We start from the raw sequence: 18,658 nt of genomic DNA, 5'->3' as shown, positions 1-18,658 counted from the left end.
CCTCCCCTGTCCTCCATAATCCCTCAAGTAAGGTGCTCTGCCAAGCCTTTCCTCCGGGCAATGCCAGGTGGCAGACTATGCATACATGGATCATTGTCTTCCCATCACCGGCACTCAGGAAGCGCTTATCTGCGCATATCTCCAGCTCTGCATATTCCCCCCTCCCTCCTCCATATGTTAATCCGGTGTAACCCAACCTCTCCTTAATGTATTCATGATGTAACTGGGATGTATTTTGCACTGTATTCTGGGACACGGAGGGAGTTTCAAAAGTTCATGTCACCCCTTTCTCGCTGTTCAATCTCGTCTTGAACCTGTTGCGCAATAAACTTGGATCTTCTGCAGTTTGCTCCTGTGCCCGGCTGAGCTCATTTTCTTCCGCAGGGACCCGCGGACTTAGTCCGACGAGCTGGGTGGCAGAGTAGCCCCGCACCCAGATTTTAGCCGTAACAAGGCCCTTTTGGAAGGGATAAAATGGCTTCAGGATTGCTGTCCTGTACTATTTTAGATATGTGGTTTATATACGTGGTTACCTTGTGCATTTATGAACATTTAATCTATATTTGAGACATTAGAATTCTAATAACAATTAACACACATACACACACAAAAACAACTGCAAGGGGTCCTTAAAATTGTGTGATGGCCCCAAATAATTACAAATTTGGGCACACAATTCACAGCTTTCATAAAATCAAACACTGCAGCTGCGGTTGTTGTTGTTAAGAAGCTAACAGCACATTTTACATATAAAGATTCCACTGTTGCTGCACATCAGAAGCTAGTTTTGAATCACAGGCATTTGAAATACACCTCTGAGAAAGAAAACTGGCTGGAAGGCAGACATCACAGTGGAGGGGGGACTAAGGTCCTGCGTAGGCTTAGGGATGGGGAAATAAATCAGTGGTGCAACATATGCTTTATAAGTAGAACGCCTAATGCCAAGCATCTCCGTTTAAAAGGATATCAAGCACTAATGCCAAGCAAGAGCCAATGGCCCAAGCTTTTGGGATCCACTGCCAGCCACAATACAGCAACGAATAACAATAATTTACATCAGGGCCAGATTTAGATTTGATGAGGCCCTAAGCTTCTGAAGGTAATGGGACCCTTTATATGTCCAGCTGTCCTTTGTCAACAACAAATTGTGACTTTTTGGTGTCTTGAATATATGCTATATGATAATTTATGGACCTAATAGGTATTGTGATAGGATTTTACGGTCTTAGATATATGGCAATGTTCATAACCGCACATACATAGACCAACACAGGAAGGCCAACCTGGAACCATTTTGATTCCTAAACTGACCAAATGTTTTCTCTGCAAGGTCAAACTGGAAAAGTCTCCCCATTGTCTCTTTCCTCACAAATCCTGTCTTAAGGACACATTTAAGATATGAATAAGGTGTGAGCCTGTGACCTGGCCCAGGAAATAAGTATTTTACCACTACAAAAGAATGGCCAGGCTCCCCAGGAAATCCAATCAAGTAACCTGCCAGACAGGAGATAAACAAGGACAAGAGAAAAACAACATTTAAATTTCTGTGATGTAGGTGGGATGTATCTGAGGGGTGGTCTTAGGTTACACCCCTTCTGTGATGTATGTGTAATGTTTCTGGGGGTAGTCTTGATCTACAGGATGGGAATTTCAAAAAGTCTTTATAAGCCCTTGCACAGCAATTTTGGGGGTCCTCTTCCTCTCCTGCGTGTGAGGGGAGCACCCTGTTGCAACAGATCAATAAAGATCAAGCTTACTAGCTGCTTTGCTTCTCAATATATTCTGGTTGGCCTCTGTTATTTTCTCCTACCAATAGGGAACCTATGTAAGGACTCTAAATGGGCTCTTGGATACCCCATAAGGGAAAAGGGCATATTTTTATTTACAACAGTATCTAAAGCCATTAGCACATAATAGGAGCCTACACAACACAAAACACTGTGCTGTATGTAGGTTTTATTTTATTTGTTTTTTATCTTATATTTTGGAAATGTACATCCAGTTTTTTTACTTGAATTTTTTTTTGGGGGGCCCAAGAGAGTGGGGCCCTGAGCTATAGCATGCTTAGCTTATACGTAAATCCGGCACGCAAATTCTAGGTGAATTGTAGCCTCACTATACGCCCTAATCACAAAGTAACGCTAGGCAGAAGATGCTGCTTGGCGAAACGCCACGTCGTCTTCCATCATCCCAGAGAAGCGTGATTATTTCCCCCTTTTATCGAACAGCGGCGGGGCAGGGAATATCCTCCCACCACAGACCCCCTCCAGCTTTCCGTGGAGGCCCCGGCGTAAAAAAAGACATCCCCGAACACCCTTCATTCCTTAATTCCCTTCCCGCCCCGCCATAGTCCCACCAAGGCCTCACCCGTCGTCCCTGCTCCTCGCTCGCTGGCCGCTCCACCGGCCTCACTATCGGATTCGGGCTCGGAATCCTCAGCATAAACGGCCAAAGAAGAGAGGACGCTTTTCTTCGCCGCCGCCATTTTCTTCTATCCGAGCGTCGCGAGCGAATTGCCTTCCGGCGCGGCCGAGTGACGCACGACGCGGGCTGCTGGGGAGATGCTGTTGCCGCGGCAACCGCTCTTATAGCCCCCGAACGGAAGCCGTCGCGGACGTCATCTCGCCGCGCGCCCAATCCGTGCCGCTGCCGGAAACTGCCTGAGCGCGCGGGTGGCGGGTGGGCGGTAAGCGGCGACTCGGAAGGGCCCAGGAGTGTCGTTGGACGATGTTGTAAAACTAAAACACTCGCCCTGACAGAGGCGTAGCTGGGAGCCAGGGGCCTGCCTTCTCTGAGACGGAGGGTACTGGAGGGCGCGCGAAGTCGAAAGCCGGGCTGAGGCTCTCCACGTAGTCCCCGCTCTTTCGCTCTCCCGCTTTATCTGTAGTAGTTCTGGGCAGCTGGACATTATTTGGGATGAAGGAAACGGAAACTGGTCAGGGAAGGCCTTGCAACTCTAGTAAAATTCAGGAGGAAGAGGGTCGTTAAGAATCATAGTGTTCTGGCTACACAGTAAGGGGGGGAGCTGATTTACCTTTGTGCTTAGGAATTGTTTCAGCTTCTTTCCCCTGAAAGAGCTGGCATATGAGTTGGGTTAAAAAGATGTATAAATGGGATTGAGGTCAGGCTTCAGAGGAAGTAACATAACTTTAAAAGCAGCCGTAGGATTAGTAGGAGCGAAGAAAACCAGCCCAAAAGTGACTCGCAGCAGCTAATCAGAAGCAGTGTGTTCTGATAGGAGAGGTATTTTTGCTTTCAGGTAGTGTCTTCTTCTGCTGTGCCTACATCTTTGGCTTTTCAGATGGCGCAGGCATTTCGAGAACTCTTTCTGTTTAATTGGATTAGAGAACATAGCTGAATGTAGATGTTTGTGCCAAAAGGAAAGTGTGGACATAAGTAAGTTTGGGTATATCTAAATGGGGCTGTTCCACTCTGCCTGCCCTGAGAAGCCCCTTGTGGCTAAATGATGGATTGTACCAGACAATCATAATTGCACAACGATCCTCTCCTTATCTCTATTTTGAATTATCTCCAGTATCTCCTTATAAGATGAGTAACTGCTCTTCCTCAAGACTAGAAGATAGAGTTCAACGAACTCTGAAAAAAGTGTTTGGATTTGACACTTTCAAGACTTCATTGCAGGAAAGTGCAACCAGAACTGTTGTGAAAGGTAAATTGCAAATACCTGTTTTTGCAATATGTAGTAGGGTTGAATAATTTTGCCTTTTCTTTTTCACATACTATTCAAAACGCCACAGTTCCTTCATTTCTGCTAAATGTAAAAACATGATGACAAATGATACTTACAGAAATTAGATTTCTGCTTTTGAGTTTGCATTAATTACACTATATGGTACAAAGGCTATACAATTTGTATAAATATATTTCCCCTATAGCTGAAGGTGTTCTGGTCAAATTTTAGGTGGGTGGCTGACCTGTGGCCCTCCAGGTGTTACTGATAGAAGCTGCAAATCAAACAGCACCTGTGGGGCCACAAGTTAGCCAACCCTACTTTATTTATTTATATACTCTTCTTCCCAAAGGAGCATAGGATTTACAATCCATTATAAATTCCTCAGTGAAATGTATCTTACAGGGAACAAGTGAATGCTTGCCCAAGGCTGCTGCCCGAGGGAATAAACTCCATTGAACAGTGAGGTATACTTCCAAGCAAACATGGGTTGCACTCCAAAAAAAAAAAAATTTTTTTTCCCCTTCCAGTAGCACCTTAAAGACCAACTAAGTTAGTTCTTGGTATGAGCTTTCGTGTGCATGCACACTTCTTCAGATACACTTGAAACAGAAGTTGCCAGATCCCTCTATATAGTGAGAAGGTGGGGAGGGGTATTACTCAGAAGGGTGGTGGGAATGGGTGATTGGCAGATAGCTGTGATGAGCCTGTTGACGACTCTTAACGACTGCAATAGGTCTTACAGGAAAAAGCAAGGGGTGAGGTGAAAAATGGCTTTGTCATGTATAATGAGATAAGAATCCAATGTCTTTGTTCAGACCAGGTCTCTCCATGGTTTTAAGTTTGGTAATGAGTTGCAATTCAGCAGCTTCTCTTTCCAGTCTATTTCTGAAATTCCTTTGTAGTAAAACAGCTACTTTGAGATCTTGTATAGAATGTCCTGGGATATTGAAGTGTTCTCCTACTGGTTTCTCTGTCTTGTGATTCTTGATGTCCGATTTATGTCCGTTTATTCTTTGGCGTAAGGTTTGGCCTGTTTGTCCAATATAGAGAGCTGAAGGACACTGTTGGCATTTGATGGCATATACAATGTTAGACGATGAGCAATTAAATAGTCCTGAGATGGTATGTGTGATGTTGTTGGGGCCAGTAATGGTGTTGTCCGGGTGTATGTGGCAGCAAAGTTGGCATCTGGGTTTATTGCAGGCTCTGGTGCCAGTGTCCGTGTTACGTCTGGTTGTAGTATTATTGTGGGTTAGGAGTTGTTTAAGATTGGGTGGCTGTCTGTAGGCAATGAAAGGTCTTCCTCCCAGAGCTTGAAAAAGAGAACTATCATTGTCCAGGAGAGGTTGTAGATCTCTGATGATGCGTTGTACTGTTTTAACTTGGGAGCTGTATGTGATGACTAGAGGTGTTCTGTTATTTTCTTTTTTGGGTCTGTCTTGCAGCAAGTTCTCTCTGGGTATCTGTCTGGCTCTGTTGATCTGTTGTCTAACTTCATCTGCTGGGTATTTTAGTTCTAAAAAGGTTTGCTGTAGATCTCTTAGGTGAGTTGCACCTGAGAGTGGGTTGCACTCTCAGTCTCTTAAATTCACTGTGTCCTAATCTACTGCTTTGGTTATGGCAATTCCTGTTTTTTGGGGGTTATTAGGTTTGCATCATGGTGCTAAATGTGCTTGCTGGGAAGTAAGCCTCATTCTGTTCACTGACATTTACTGTCAATTGTGTTTATGTTTTGCAGTATATTGTCTGAAAGTGAGTTGCCTTAAGCTGAGCAAAGCTTTAAACCTGAAACAGTTGCACCCAAACTTAAAGCATGATCCACTGTTTGACACTGGCATTGGTGCTTGGGAAGTAGAAGCAGCCAAATATACCATACAGGTGTTGTGCTTTCCAGCTGGGAGCTGAAAGGCAGTCAAGAGACATTCCACATTCAGATTTTGGCCATTTCATTATGTTTATTTGTATGGCTGAGGCATTGAGGCATAGTCTACTACAAAGCTGGGTTTTGTGTTGTCATTTGATGGCTGGCATATGCCCCTGCTTGGGCATTAGAGATGTGGAAACCTAGAAAAATTGAGAAAGGGGACATTTCCCATCCCTTTCTTTCTTGGCCCTCACAGTCTATTGGCTATGAACAGAAGTGGGGTACCCATTGCATTTTTCTAGTGCAGGGCTTTCTGGAGCAAGGTAGAGGGTAGGATCTGAACCAATGGCTTCAAGTTACGAGAAAGGAGATTCTGACTCAACATCAGAAATAACATTCTGGCAGGAAGAGCTGTTTGACAGTGGAATGGACTCTCTCAAGGTGGTGGACTCTCCTGGTTTTTAAGCAGCGGTTGAATGGCCATCTGTTATGGATGCTTTAGTTGAGATTCCAGCATTTCAGGGTGTTGGACTAGGTGACCCTCGGAGTCCCTTCCAACTCTACAGTCTATGGTTCTGTGTAACAAGTGTTCTATTTTTCTGTTAACTATCAATTTATTGTCTTGCCAGCACAATGTTTATATAGATATTTTGTAAATGTTATCAGCTTTCCCCAAAACACTTAGTGTCCATGTGCCCAGCCCAGAAATGCAGATATATTTGTGTTTTAAAAAGCCTTGATTGCTGCACTGTTGCCTTTGCAGGGGAGAAGGATGTCTTTGTATGCATGCCCACTGGCGCAGGGAAATCCCTGTGCTACCAGCTTCCAGCAGTCCTGGCAACAGGAATCACTATTGTAATTTCACCTTTAATTTCACTGATTCAGGTAATACCTCTTATTGTAAGAAAGAAAGGAATCTTGAAGAACCTGTTGTGTCTTGCTTATGGTCAAAAAAGTAAAATCTGAGATGATTGAAATAGAATAGGTACCATATTAGCTGAATCCACCTCATCTGTGGTGTCTAGTTGACCAAACACAGATCATAGTTATGTTATTGTATAATTCAGTGGTGTGCTATAACCTGATAGAAATAATCCTTTTTATAATAATTCCTAATATTCTTAATGTATTGGATGCTTGAGTGATGAAAGTTATTCTGTTTTTTTAAAAAATGTATCTGTTATGCAGATAAAAATGCAGTATATTGACACAATTCCCTGTTCTCTAAAGTAAACTAATATGGTTTCTTGAACTTCACTACCTCAGAGAAACAAATTGATTGCCAGACATTGTGAAATTATCATTGGTAATGAAATAGACTAGAGGCTTGACAGTCTTGTCATTTGATTATGTTGGGCTGCCTAATTACAACCAGTTTCTGTAAAAGAACAGTATTTTAAGTCTTTAAAATAAATATAACACGGAGATGTTTTGCAAACTGCAGAGCTGGTGGTAAAGCCTGATTGATTAGGAATATATCTGCATGACAGCTATTTTGGTAGAAGGATGCTTTCCTCTAAACACCTTGCTCTTTTTTCTTTCACAGGACCAAGTGGACCATTTGCTCTTGCTCAGAGTGAAAGCCAGCTCTCTTAACTCCAAGATTTCTGCTCAGGAGAAAAAGGCCATCTTAGCTGACTTGATGTGTGACAAGCCTCAGATAAAGCTCCTCTACATCACACCAGAGATGGCAGCTTCTTCTTCCTTTCAGCCTACCCTGAAGGTTCTAGTGTCTCGAAACCTCCTTTCCTACCTAATAGTTGATGAGGCTCACTGTGTTTCTCAGTGGGGGCACGACTTCCGACCAGACTACCTGAGACTTGGCTCTTTGCGCGGTCAAATACCCAACACTCCATGCATAGCCCTGACGGCCACAGCCACTAAACAGGTCCAAGATGATATTGTTGCATCGCTTAAGCTAAAGAGGCCTGTTGCCACTTTCAAAACACCTTGCTTCAGGTCCAACCTGTTCTATGATGTGCAGTATAAAGATACCTTAACGGATCCGTATGAAAACCTGAAACAATTCTGTCTGAAGTGTCTTGGGCAGAAGAATGACTCTGGGGTGAGTTAAATCTGTAGGAAACATTTTGTTTTTAAAGTTTTCTCCCCTGCCTATCTTACTCTAGGCAGCTTTCGTTTTAAGTGGATTGGAATATATTTCCTAAAACTTAATTTTATTGGGGCAGTGGATGGATGAAAGGGGATTCTCGATCAGCAGAGCAGACAGTAAGCAGTTAACTCCACTTGGGAAAGAGGCAAGGCCAATCAGGAAAAAACAACAACCTTTGTCTTGTCTAGAAAGGAGGAACCTTCCAGCTTTGGGCTTCCTTCTAGAGAAAAGCAGGGCAATGTGGTTGCTCCTGGGCTACTGCTTGGCAGTTGCTTATCGACCTTAGGCATATACAGGGACAGGGAGAGATTATAATGTTTTTAGAGCATTAGGCGTTGTGATGGTGCCCAGCACTGTATGATCCTCCAGTTTGCACAGCCTCCAGCTGAGAGGGGACAGCTGCCCAGGGTAGCAAACGATCTCCTTGAGGCCCTTGCATCCCCCATCAAGAGAGGGAGATAGCTGCCCAGAGTAGCGAGCAGACTCAAGAGTAGTGAGTAGACGTCTCCAAGCCTCCTGTATGTGGTGCTCTGCTCACTGGCAAAGGGAGTAGCAACGGGGGCGGGGCGGGGCACTACACTGGGCATGTGCAGCACTCAGCATGCTCTCTCACTCTGCAGTCACTGAGGTGCTTTAGAGAAGAAAGCCACCATCTCTCCTGGCAGCCCAACTCCAAACTCTGCCAATGGGCTAGCAGGCCAAATTCTTTAATAATGTCCCTCAGCAAGGGCTCATGGACACCTTGCACAGGGAAATTGAAGCAACTGTCCAATTCTGCCATAGCCTCCATTTCCAGCCAGCAAGCATTGTAAGGGCACCCACTGGATAAGTGCCCGTCCTTTACCCTGTTAATCTCTTCAAAATCCCTCACTAATTTGGCAGCCTGGTATCCCAAGGACCAGAGGCTTCGCTTGTAAAGCAATGCTGTCATTCACTGCGAAGGTAGGATTGAGAGATCTGTCAGAGTCATTCATAGAATTTAAGGACCAGAAGCCCTTGTGTGGATTTAGTGTTCATTGTAGTTCATACATTTTTAAAGCATTTCCCAATAACTTCTTTTAAGGGAGAGGAGGAAGAGTTAAATCTGAGATTCTCAAGAGAGTTGATTTCATTGGATTGCATCTTCCCTTCTACAAAATTCATACATAAAATATGTACAGTGCTGATCATAAGGCATGCATATGAAAGGCTATTACCACTGGCTGGAATCCACCACAGCACTAAATTTCTTGTTCTGTCGGCACAAGGATTTCTGTTTGTGTAGAATGTTTGTGTGGAAGAGAGGGAAAGTCCTGTTGCAGAAGTGGAAATCCTTTTGCTGACAGGGATGTGGCAGTTGAATACCACCCGTTGTTTTGTTCTTCTTGATACCTTGGATCTATACCAGCACTATACCAATAGGTATCCTTATGACACTTTGATTTATGTTGCCTACTCTTCCTCCCCCTGTGTAGCGCTACTCAGGCTGTGGAATTGTCTACTGCAGGAAGAGAGAAGTATGTGAACAAGTGGCTGTTGAACTTAGCTACAGAGGAGTCAACTCCAAGGCATATCATGCAGGTAGAAAAAGCTGTGTTACTTTGATTCGTAAGCATTTCTTTAGTATGCAAAAGAGTTCCTTATTCTAGCCTCAGGGTCCAGTCAGTATACTGTGGGTTGTAAAGCCCGGTCTTGACTTGTTTTTCTTTAATATGTTCTTTAGAATGCAAATTCAGTACCACACTGATATGATCTTGCTGAATAGAGTCTATTCCAAAGCACAGGAGCCTTATTATCCTGCCAGATCATTGTGTCAGGGGTAAGATTTCAGGTCACTCAAAATTCAGGGCCAGAGGGAGTGGCAAAGTCCTGCATCTGTTCTGGACTGCACCTCTCTTCAGCATGGCCAATGATTAGATATGATGGGGTTGTAATCCATAGCACCTGGGAGGCTGATGTGTGTGAATGATTGCCATACCCCAGCATTCCTTTCTATTCCTAGTTAACTTTAGCCCAGCTCCCTTTCTCCTAGTCCCTTTTCTCGATGTGCTTTCTTATTGTAATTCCTCCTTTCCTGGACCTCCCCCAAACTTCTCCTGCTCCGGCTTGCTTTTCTTTGCCTCATGATTCTCCCACACTTCCCTTCCTAGTCCTCCTGTTTCTTCTGCCATTTCTGAACGCTTATCTCAATCCACTACCTTCTTCCCTTTCCCCCTTTTATTTGGCTTGCAACTGGATGTTTGAATTAATGCCAAAAGTGTTGCTAAATTGAGCACTTCTGGTGTATTGACTTTCCCTGAAGCCCTTTGCACTCAACTTTGCTTTAGTTTCCCCACACATGAGTTCCTAGGGAAAACGTCTCATACTTGGCTTCTAAACTTGTTCTGTACTGCTTTTTAGATGATACTTCTTGTCAGTACTAGGTTGGGATCACAGGCAGCTATGCAAGGAACTGGAATGTATACTCTAACACATGCTCCCTGCCATCAGGAGCTGGGTCCTAGAGTGTCATAGGCTGTAGGTGCTGCTCTGTTGACCCAAGCAGGACTTCTAATTCTTCTGCCTGGCCAAACTGGAAGCCTCATTGCTTCCCTGCTAAGCACAGTTCTTTACAGACTACATTTTTATTCCCTTTTGTGTCTGAAGGAGGTTTGGGGATCTGAGTACACGTAGTCTTGGGAGCTTATGGAGTTAGACTCCATTCTCAGACCATGAGAATTCTGTTTTAGGTCCTGGGTTCCCCTCACATATGCTGGCAAAACAGGATAGGAGGAGTAGGCAGGTAGATGGATTCAAAGACAACTAGGGACTGATAGGCTGGTGTGGTTTGCCCCTTGGAAAGAGCAGAGGTTCTTCCTGCTGGTATCGCTCTTGTCTTTTGCTTCTTCTCAGGACTGAAAGTAGCAGATAGAACATCGGTTCAGAATGAATGGATGGAGGAGAAGGTTCCAGTTATTGTTGCTACTATCAGTTTTGGAATGGGAGTTGACAAAGCTAATGTCAGGTGTGTGAAGTCATCCCAAATGGGTGATGCATACTGTTTGTTCAATATACATTTGCTCAACATCTGGAAGAACCTGGTACCACTATATTTCCTTGCCTGTCCCTCTTAATAGAAGGGTGTAATTAACAGCAAAAAATGGGCTTCTCACAGAGTGGTCTCTCTTTTTCCTTTTTGTATGCTTAGGTTGGTCTTGGATTTGTATGCTCTGTTGTTCTAGTTTTCTTCAGATAGGGATTTGAAAGTAATAGCTTAATTGTCTTACACCATGCAGATTTGTTGCACATTGGAATCTTGCACAGTCTATAGCTGGGTATTACCAGGAGTCCGGAAGGGCTGGGAGAGATGGAAAGCCATCCAGCTGTCGCCTCTATTACTCACGGGATGACAGGGATCAAATCAGCTTCCTGATCAAGAAGGAACTTGCTACGTTGCAGGTGAGAGCCTTGTGTGACATGGTTCAATGCAGTTCACATGCCTTAGCTAATAGTCCTTTGATTACAGTGAACTATCTATTATGCTTTTGCATGGATGTAGTGTAATTGTATGTAATTTTAATTTTGTGAGGTCCTTTCACATGCTAATTAAGAGGAAGATATACATTTTACTAAATAAGTGGCAGTATAGAGACCTTTAGATTTCCCTACTGTCACGTCAGAGGGACTACATATGGAGTCATTTGTTGCTGCATTAGAGAAGTACTGGAGGCAACACTAGGATGAAAAATGCACTATTAAGGTTTGGTTGCACTGAGGTGCACAAAAGGTGCACCTGAAGAGTTTGTGGTTTTACCTATGTGTAGCACTCCTACAGAGTTGACTGAATAGTTGGTTATAGTGTCACAATGCAACTAGAGGAAAGAGGCATAGTTCTGAAAGAATGCTCGCTTTTGAATGCAGTGTTTCTAAAAATAAGTGGTTTTACTTATTTGTCTTTACCTTTCTTCAGGAAAAGCGAGGCTCCAGATGGAAAGACTCCAGTAAAGCTATGTTGAAAGACTTTGATGCTATGGTGGCCTTTTCTGAAGAACTGGGGTAGGTTTATCCTAATAGTTGATGGATTGGAGAAACATATATTTGTTTCCTAGTGGTTGGAATCTTGAGGGCTTTGCTTTTTATGACGTGGAAATGCAGCATGATAGACTGATCTCATAATGGAGGTTTATGTGTATGTGGTAGCACAAATGGCCCATGTTGTATTATGTTTACCAGATTTCTGCTAAAGGTTTCTGGTAGGAAATTTCTGGTAGGAATGTTTACCAGATTTCTGGTAGGAAATCTATTCTACATATTACTGTATTTTTGGAACCTCTTACTAGCTTTAACTTCTTTGAAAAGAAAGGCAATATGAAACCTAATGGCTTGATGTAGAAATAATTTTAATTGAATATTGTTTAGTCATGAAGCTCCCTCCTGTGATGTATGGCGGTCCATTGGTTGTGAAACTTTGCATAGAAGTTTGGAATGGTCAGCCCTTTAGAGAGTTGGATATTTTGGATGGAATTCATTGCAGTACTATTATGGTCGTTCCATGAGTGCAAGCTCTCCTGCTTGCCAAACGGAACAATTTCCTCTCTCCCATCCCTGTGCACTCTTCTGGGGTTTCTCCCAACCTCCCAAAGAGATATGGGGAGGGCGGGGAGTCTCACTGCATTGGTTCCTGCTAGCGAAACTATTTCGTTGACTGCAGCCTGTTGGGTTTCTATTCCTCTCACTGTGCAGATATTGTGTAGGACTGGTTCATCACATGTCTGTGTTATGCATTCCAGCACCAACTGTTGGAATCATGGGAGCGGATGTTTACTGTACTCTGCTTCCATTTGTTTTTGCTTTCACTTCTGACTTCTCTCTGAGGAAGACCTGAGAGAGGAGACATGTTTTCTTTTGTTCTGCCTTATGCTTAATAAAGTAGCTTAGTGCTTACAACCCCAGCCTAGCTCTGACTGCGTTTTATCTCTTCTGGACTCTGCATGTGTGCTCAGTGTCTCCAAGGCATGAGTCACTCTAAATTGTCGGGGAAGGCTGTCGGAACTCCCTAGAGCTGCATGCTGATGGGAGAGACAGGCTGGAAACTTTCCTGTCGTTTGCCTGGGGGTCGTCCATGCCCCCGGCCAACCCGACACAGCCCAATATGCACATATCCAGCAGAGGTCCCTAATTACAGACAAGTAACCATTACACAAATTGCAACCTGTACTAAATTGAGAACTCTGTACTTGAAACAAAATGCTATGCTGAAGCTGTTGCTGGCTTATTTTTGGTGAGAAAAGAGTGATATATATCTAGCTAACTCTAGGCAAATGTATGCCCATAATCTAACGCACATGCCCTACTACAGGTATGGCCACACGGTAGGAGCAAATAAAAATGCTTGACAGCTTTCTTATGATGCAGACTGCTGTTGCGTTAACTTGCTATTAAAATAGAATACGGGGACAGGTAGAAGGCCATAGTTCCTTATTTTGATTTTCTTATCCTGTATAACTGTAATCTCTTGGTTCCATGGTCTGAATCTCGTAATGTGAATTTAGCGGGGTTCAAACCCATAGCTCTGAGATTGAGAGTCCGATGCTCTACCAACAGAGCTATTCCAGCATAGAATATGTATTCAGTAATTTTGAAGACAAATTGTTTGGCATTCTAAAGTAAGGTTACCTTTTTTGACTTATGCATGGTCTAAAACAGGGTGTTGAAGCACCCGGCGGCACTCAACAACATTTGATGCCCCCCCTCAAGCCATCGTGCTGCTTTCTCAAAGCTGGGTGAGTGAGGTGCTGGGCTTTGGGAAGACAGTGTGAGGGTTGGCGGGGTGTCAAAATTTGGCCTCCCTCCCACCCCACTCCACCCCGTGTGACAAGGCAGGGGGCGGCCCATGTGTTCCATGGCAGAGTATTCTTGTGGTTCACGTGGTATGAGAATTTGGACGTCCCTGGTTTAAAATTTTGAAATAATTGTGTTTTGGTTGAAACAAAATATCCCTAAACTATTTAAGACAAGTAGTTTATAATACAATCCTTGAGTTCAGTTCTTATAGTTTTTGGTGGTGGCTGCCTGAATTCATATGAGAGTGCTGGATGATAATAGCTACTGTTTTTCCTTTCTACTGTTGCTTCAGGGTTGCTCCTCCCAACCTTGAGATACTCTAGCTGTTTAGGGTTCATGTGCTGATATTACAATGCTAAGTAGCCAATCAGATTTGGTTAGGTCAGGCATAGGCAAACTCAACCCTCCAGATATTTTGGGACTACAATTCCCATCATCCCTGACCACTGGTCCTGTTAGCTAGGGATGATGGGAGTTGTAGTCCTAAAACATCTGGAGGGCCGAGTTTGCCTATGCCTTGGTGGGCTAGGTGCTAAACTCTCTAGTGACAGAAGAATCTCATTTAGAGAGAGCAATGTGTTCTATACTGGTCATCCTTTCCATTCAAGAATTACTAACAAGCAAAGTGATTTTTCAACCCTTTTGAAGCAGCCGGAAACATCTCTAAAAGAAAGAGGATAATTATATTGAAGATTTTAATGAAATGGGCAATCTTCCTCCACCCTTTGGCTCCGCTCTATCAGCCAGCTGCCTTTGGAAGATTATGGAAATAAAATAAGAATTGGGGGAAGGGATTCATGTGGATGCATTTAAAAAACACAGCTCATTTAGTCTCATTTAGTTTCACTATTGATTAGGTTATCTATACTTATACTGGTTGCAAAAAAAGAAAGACAAATGTACAATTTCAAGGAAAACTGAACATTCTTTGAATTTTCAAATTCTTACACGTCTGCTATTTCTTAAACAGTTTTTTGTCACTTCCTTTGCTAGAAGTAGTTAGTTGTGAATCAGACCTGCTCAGGCACGTGCTTCTTTAATGCTGATTTCATTTGGTGTCGGGCCTCGTGTGGAAGCTGGTCGTGTGCCTTTGAACAGTGCCAAATTTCCTCTGTTGCATGTTCACTTGTACATGTGAAACAGGGGTGTCAAGAAGCAACAATACTTCCCCCTTCTTGGTCCCACTTCAGCATTCCTCAGAGTCCACAGACAAGGCTGCTCTTGCTGTTTTATATGGGGCCAGATTTATTCCTTGGAGTTGAGCAGCAGCCAAAGATGGCAGCAAACAACAGGAGTGCAATGATAACCATGACGAATGAAGCTATTACTACCAGTCCCCCAAGAGCCCAGTCATCTGACAGAATCCGAGTTTTCAGATGTTTTAGAATGTCTTGAGAAGCAGTTTGTATTGAAGTGGACATCGTTGCCAGGCCCTGGAGAATTAAAACAATATGTGCATTTAATACATAGACCACTGGAATAGGAGCAGCATCACTAGGACAGTGTCAACTTCTCTTGGGAGCAGAGGTGCCTGGTCCCTTAGCTACTCTTTTTAAAAGGCTTCAGGGGCTTTGTTTGGCCAAATTTCCATGAGTCAGGGTTGGTGGGTTTTATTAAGGGCTCCCCTGTCTTTGAATATGCTTACCAGAGGTTAAGGTGTCTAGGAAAAGAAAAAGACCTTTGCCTGGCACGGAGAGATTCAAGTTTCAACGTGTTGTTTATTGTTGCTATTTTCTTCTGAGAGAGACAGAAACAGCCCCCTCTATTCTTTACCTTGTAGAAACGTAATTGACTTTTACAGCAATTCACTGATACAGGAATTAGTCACCATAAATATATATAGAATTATGATGCTTTCTGCAAGGTTATTTTCAATTGTTTGCTCATTCTGCACCTTGCTGCATTTGCAGCTGCTGCTGCTGATTCTGCTGCTGTTAACAGCTGGGTGCCGTTACTGGGAATCCTCAGCTTCCATTGCATTCTGTACATAAAAAGATGCTGAAACGGAAAAGGCACTGACATAGGATTGGACTAGATGACCCTCAGGTTCCCTTCCAGCTCTACAATTCTATGATTCTAGCTAAAGTGTTGTTCCATTTAAGTGGAGGGGGTTTACTTTAATACGGATGTGTATCCATATTAAAGAGAAATCCTAGGCGTCTGCTCAAATAACATTTTCAAAAATTTGAATCTTAAGTCACCAGAATTAGAAGTGAATTCAGGGCTTGCTTTCCACATTAAGTGTGTTCAGACTTGTTATCTGTAAACAGATCTGCAGAACTTGCTGCCCCACTCTATAATGTAGCAGGCACTCGAATAAATGTTGAAATGAAGTAAAGAAATTAATAGAGGATAGAAGCAACAGGAAGCAGCATTCTACTCCTTCTTTGAGTTCCTGCTACTTTTACCCTATCATATCCAGAGATGGTTTCTACTGAAGGCAGACTGGATGGACTTTTCTCCCTGCCTCACTTGGCTGTCAATATTGTTAATTTCTTGTGACCAAATGGTGGTACTAAACAGAATTGCCCTTAAGTTCCTTGCAAATTTCTATACAGTGCCTTTCTTTTTGGAGCTCACCATGAAATTTCACATATTAGCACAGGCAAACTCGGCCCTCCAGATGTTTTGAGACTACAATTCCCATCATCCCTGACCACTGGTCATGTTAGCTAGGGATGATGGGAGTTGTAGTCCCAGAACATCTGGAGGGCCGAGTTTGCCTATGCCTGTGTTAGCATTTCAGTTGATGACATACATCCATTCAAAAAGACTTGCATCCTGCAAAGTGCCAAATGTTTCATATGTTACGGGTTTTTGTTTGTTTGTTTGTTCTTAGAGATTCCAATAGAAAGTCCCAAAGCAACTGTGGCTGAAATAAATATCTTACCCACTTAAAAGCCTCTTAGAATTGTAGAGGACTGATCTCTCCAATCACCTTTCAGATTGGAGTGCTTACAGGCCTATTGTTGTGACATCTAAATGCAGTCTGACATCTCTTTGGAAGCAGCTTGTACTTTTAATTCCCCTGCTACGTTCTGTTCTCATTGAAAAGGGCATGTGGATTATTCCCTCGCTTCACATTTGCTGCTGTGCAGAAAGATTGGAGTAATTGGAGAGCAGAAAGAATGAAACATCAGCTAAATTTCACTGCATTTGTATCATTGCTTTCTGGGTTTTTGTTGTTTTCTCTCTTTTTGCCTACATGCTGCATGAAACGAGGGATTAAGGGGGAATGTAACATTTCTCCCACACAAAGCCATGCTCAGTTTGAATCTCTCAGGCACGCTCCAGTTGTCTGCACCACAGCAAAAATATTTGGATAATGTTTCCTTGTTGGAATAAAAACAGTTTGCTTTAGCAAGGTCATATATGTGTACAGCCAGATTAATAAAAGTAGAAACAGCAATGGGCTTTGTGCAAATTTCATCTGTAATCTGGAGGACCCTTATAGTGACCCTTAAACCATTTCCCATAAAATGACGGAAGTAATTGTGGCACAAGAATAACTTAATTAATAATTGTGGCAGTCTGTTCAGAGCGAACAGATCACTACAGATGATTCTAGTAAATTTTTGAAAAGTAGGAATAGAGAAGAACTCTCTGCTCACCTTAAGCTGTATGTAGTTGCCTTTTTAGAACCTGTCGGCTGGGAAGACCTCCTTAATTGTGCAAAGAGAAAGTGTGTAATGTCTAATATCTGTTTGTACTTTAGCAAATTATTAACACAGCCAAGAGAGGGTGAGGCTTATCTGAAAGCTTGAATTATACAATCAGGCTTCATTTTATCCATGTTGTACTATTATTGATTGAGCCACCTCCAAAGCTCCGTAATATTTGCTTAGTTGGAGAAGGCACATGGGAGAACCTGCAGGCTAAAATTGTTTCTTCTTTCTGGTCTTTGACCATACTTAACTAATTTTTCTGGGCAGGATCCTTACTGGCGGGAACCCCCAGAACATTTTCAGGGGCTCGTGGAGGGAGGAAAGTCAGGAAAGTCTTGTTCCTCAAGTGGAACTTGTTTCGTGCACGCATTCCCCATTTAGTGCTATGTTGAATCCCACTTGCTGTGTGTTACAAAGGTCCCAGCTTGATCCAGGAATTGTGTGGAAGCAGGTAAATCTGTCACAAAAGACTGGCAGGAGCAACATAGGGAATTAATTGCCTTCTGCAGGTTTGTAATGATTAAATGTTTACCCTTTCAAAAATGAAGGTATGCATTAAAGTTCATTATTTAGGCTGGGATCTCATACTTGTTTACCTGTGGGTAATTCCAATTGAACTTAACGAGTAGTTGTGAATAAGAGTGCCGTATTTTTCGCTCTATAGGACGCACCGGACCATAGGCGGGAGAGAAGAGGAAAAAAATTTTTTTTCTTGTTCTCCCCCTCTAAAACAAGGTGCGTTCAAGGTGCCTTCACCCAAAGCCTCCAGAGCGTAGCAGGAGTTACAGCTGTGCTCTGGAGGCTTCAGGCGGCTACCTTGGAAGCCTGGAGAGCGAGAGGGGTCGGTGCGCACTGACCCCTCTCGCTCTCCAGGCTTCAGTAAAGGCAACCCGAAGCCTCTGGAGCGTGGCGGGAGTTCCCGCTGGGCTCCGGAGGCTTCAGGTTCCTTTCGACCTGCTCTTTGGGGCTGGCAGGGGGAAGCACTGCTTTCCCCCACCGCCAGCCCAAAAGAGCAGGTCAGGGAACAGCGCAAAAGCTGCGTGCAGCCTTGCCACTGCCCCCCGAGCTTGTGGGGCTGGCGGTGGGGGGAAGCGCTGCTTTCCCCCACCGCCAGCCTCAAAGATCCCTGAAGCCTTTGGAGCGCAGCGGGACCTCGCGCTACGCTCCAAAGGCTTCGGGTTCCTTTTGCACGATTTCCCGCTGCACTCCAAAGGCTTGAGGCTTCGGGGAAAGCGTTTGTAGCCTCCGCAGGGCAGCGGGGTGAAGGCACCCTGCTGCTTTGCGGAGGCTTTGAGCAGCTAACCCCAAGCTAGAACAGTGAGACAGAGCGCTGTGCAGTACTCCGTCTCCCTGTTCTGGCTTTGGGCTTAGCTACGCAGCCTGCATTCGCTCTATAGGACGCACACACATTTCCCCTTAATTTTTGGAGGAGAAAAAGTGCGTCCTATAGAGTGAAAAATACGGTACGTTGTAAGACTTGCAGAATTCTGTCAGATCCTTCACATAATTCTTTGTTCGCT

At 43.7% G+C, this 18,658-nt stretch overlaps 2 protein-coding genes and 1 long non-coding RNA gene across 9 annotated transcripts in view; 1 reads left to right on the top strand and 2 right to left on the bottom strand.

Annotated features, from left to right (window-relative positions):
• Positions 1 to 2,536, bottom strand: part of SAP30BP (SAP30 binding protein) — a 34,629-nt gene extending 32,093 nt beyond the window's left edge. Inside the window, exon 1 of one of the 2 annotated variants that reach the window (XM_053375911.1) lies at positions 2,368 to 2,536. In XM_053375911.1, the coding sequence (XP_053231886.1) occupies positions 2,368 to 2,485 (118 nt within the window). In that variant the 5' untranslated portion in view covers positions 2,486 to 2,536. The remainder of the gene's footprint in view (positions 1 to 2,367) is intronic. The other variant, XM_053375910.1, reaches the window with a different exon arrangement.
• A 79-nt stretch (positions 2,537 to 2,615) lies between these two features.
• RECQL5 (RecQ like helicase 5) overlaps positions 2,616 to 18,658 on the top strand; it is a 49,908-nt gene continuing 33,865 nt past the window's right edge. For 2 of the 6 annotated variants that reach the window (XM_053375907.1, XM_053375904.1), the window contains exons 1-8: positions 2,693 to 3,396; positions 3,536 to 3,670; positions 6,322 to 6,443; positions 7,105 to 7,623; positions 9,126 to 9,231; positions 10,543 to 10,654; positions 10,926 to 11,088; positions 11,600 to 11,685. In XM_053375907.1, the coding sequence (XP_053231882.1) occupies positions 3,550 to 3,670; positions 6,322 to 6,443; positions 7,105 to 7,623; positions 9,126 to 9,231; positions 10,543 to 10,654; positions 10,926 to 11,088; positions 11,600 to 11,685 (1,229 nt within the window). In that variant the 5' untranslated portion in view covers positions 2,693 to 3,396; positions 3,536 to 3,549. The other 4 variants (XM_053375906.1, XM_053375909.1, XM_053375908.1 and 1 more) reach the window with 4 other exon arrangements.
• On the bottom strand, positions 14,152 to 17,775 carry LOC128407497 (uncharacterized). The gene is made up of 2 exons (XR_008328816.1): positions 17,085 to 17,775; positions 14,152 to 14,906 (listed from the first exon to the last, which is right to left on the bottom strand). It is a non-coding gene; the product is annotated as an uncharacterized LOC128407497 (long non-coding RNA).

The sequence above is a fragment of the Podarcis raffonei genome, chromosome 2 (genome assembly GCF_027172205.1).
Source record: "Podarcis raffonei isolate rPodRaf1 chromosome 2, rPodRaf1.pri, whole genome shotgun sequence".
Lineage (NCBI taxonomy): Eukaryota > Metazoa > Chordata > Lepidosauria > Squamata > Lacertidae > Podarcis > Podarcis raffonei.
Note: the sequence above shows the minus strand (reverse complement) of the source record. Positions and strands in the feature narration are given on the sequence as shown.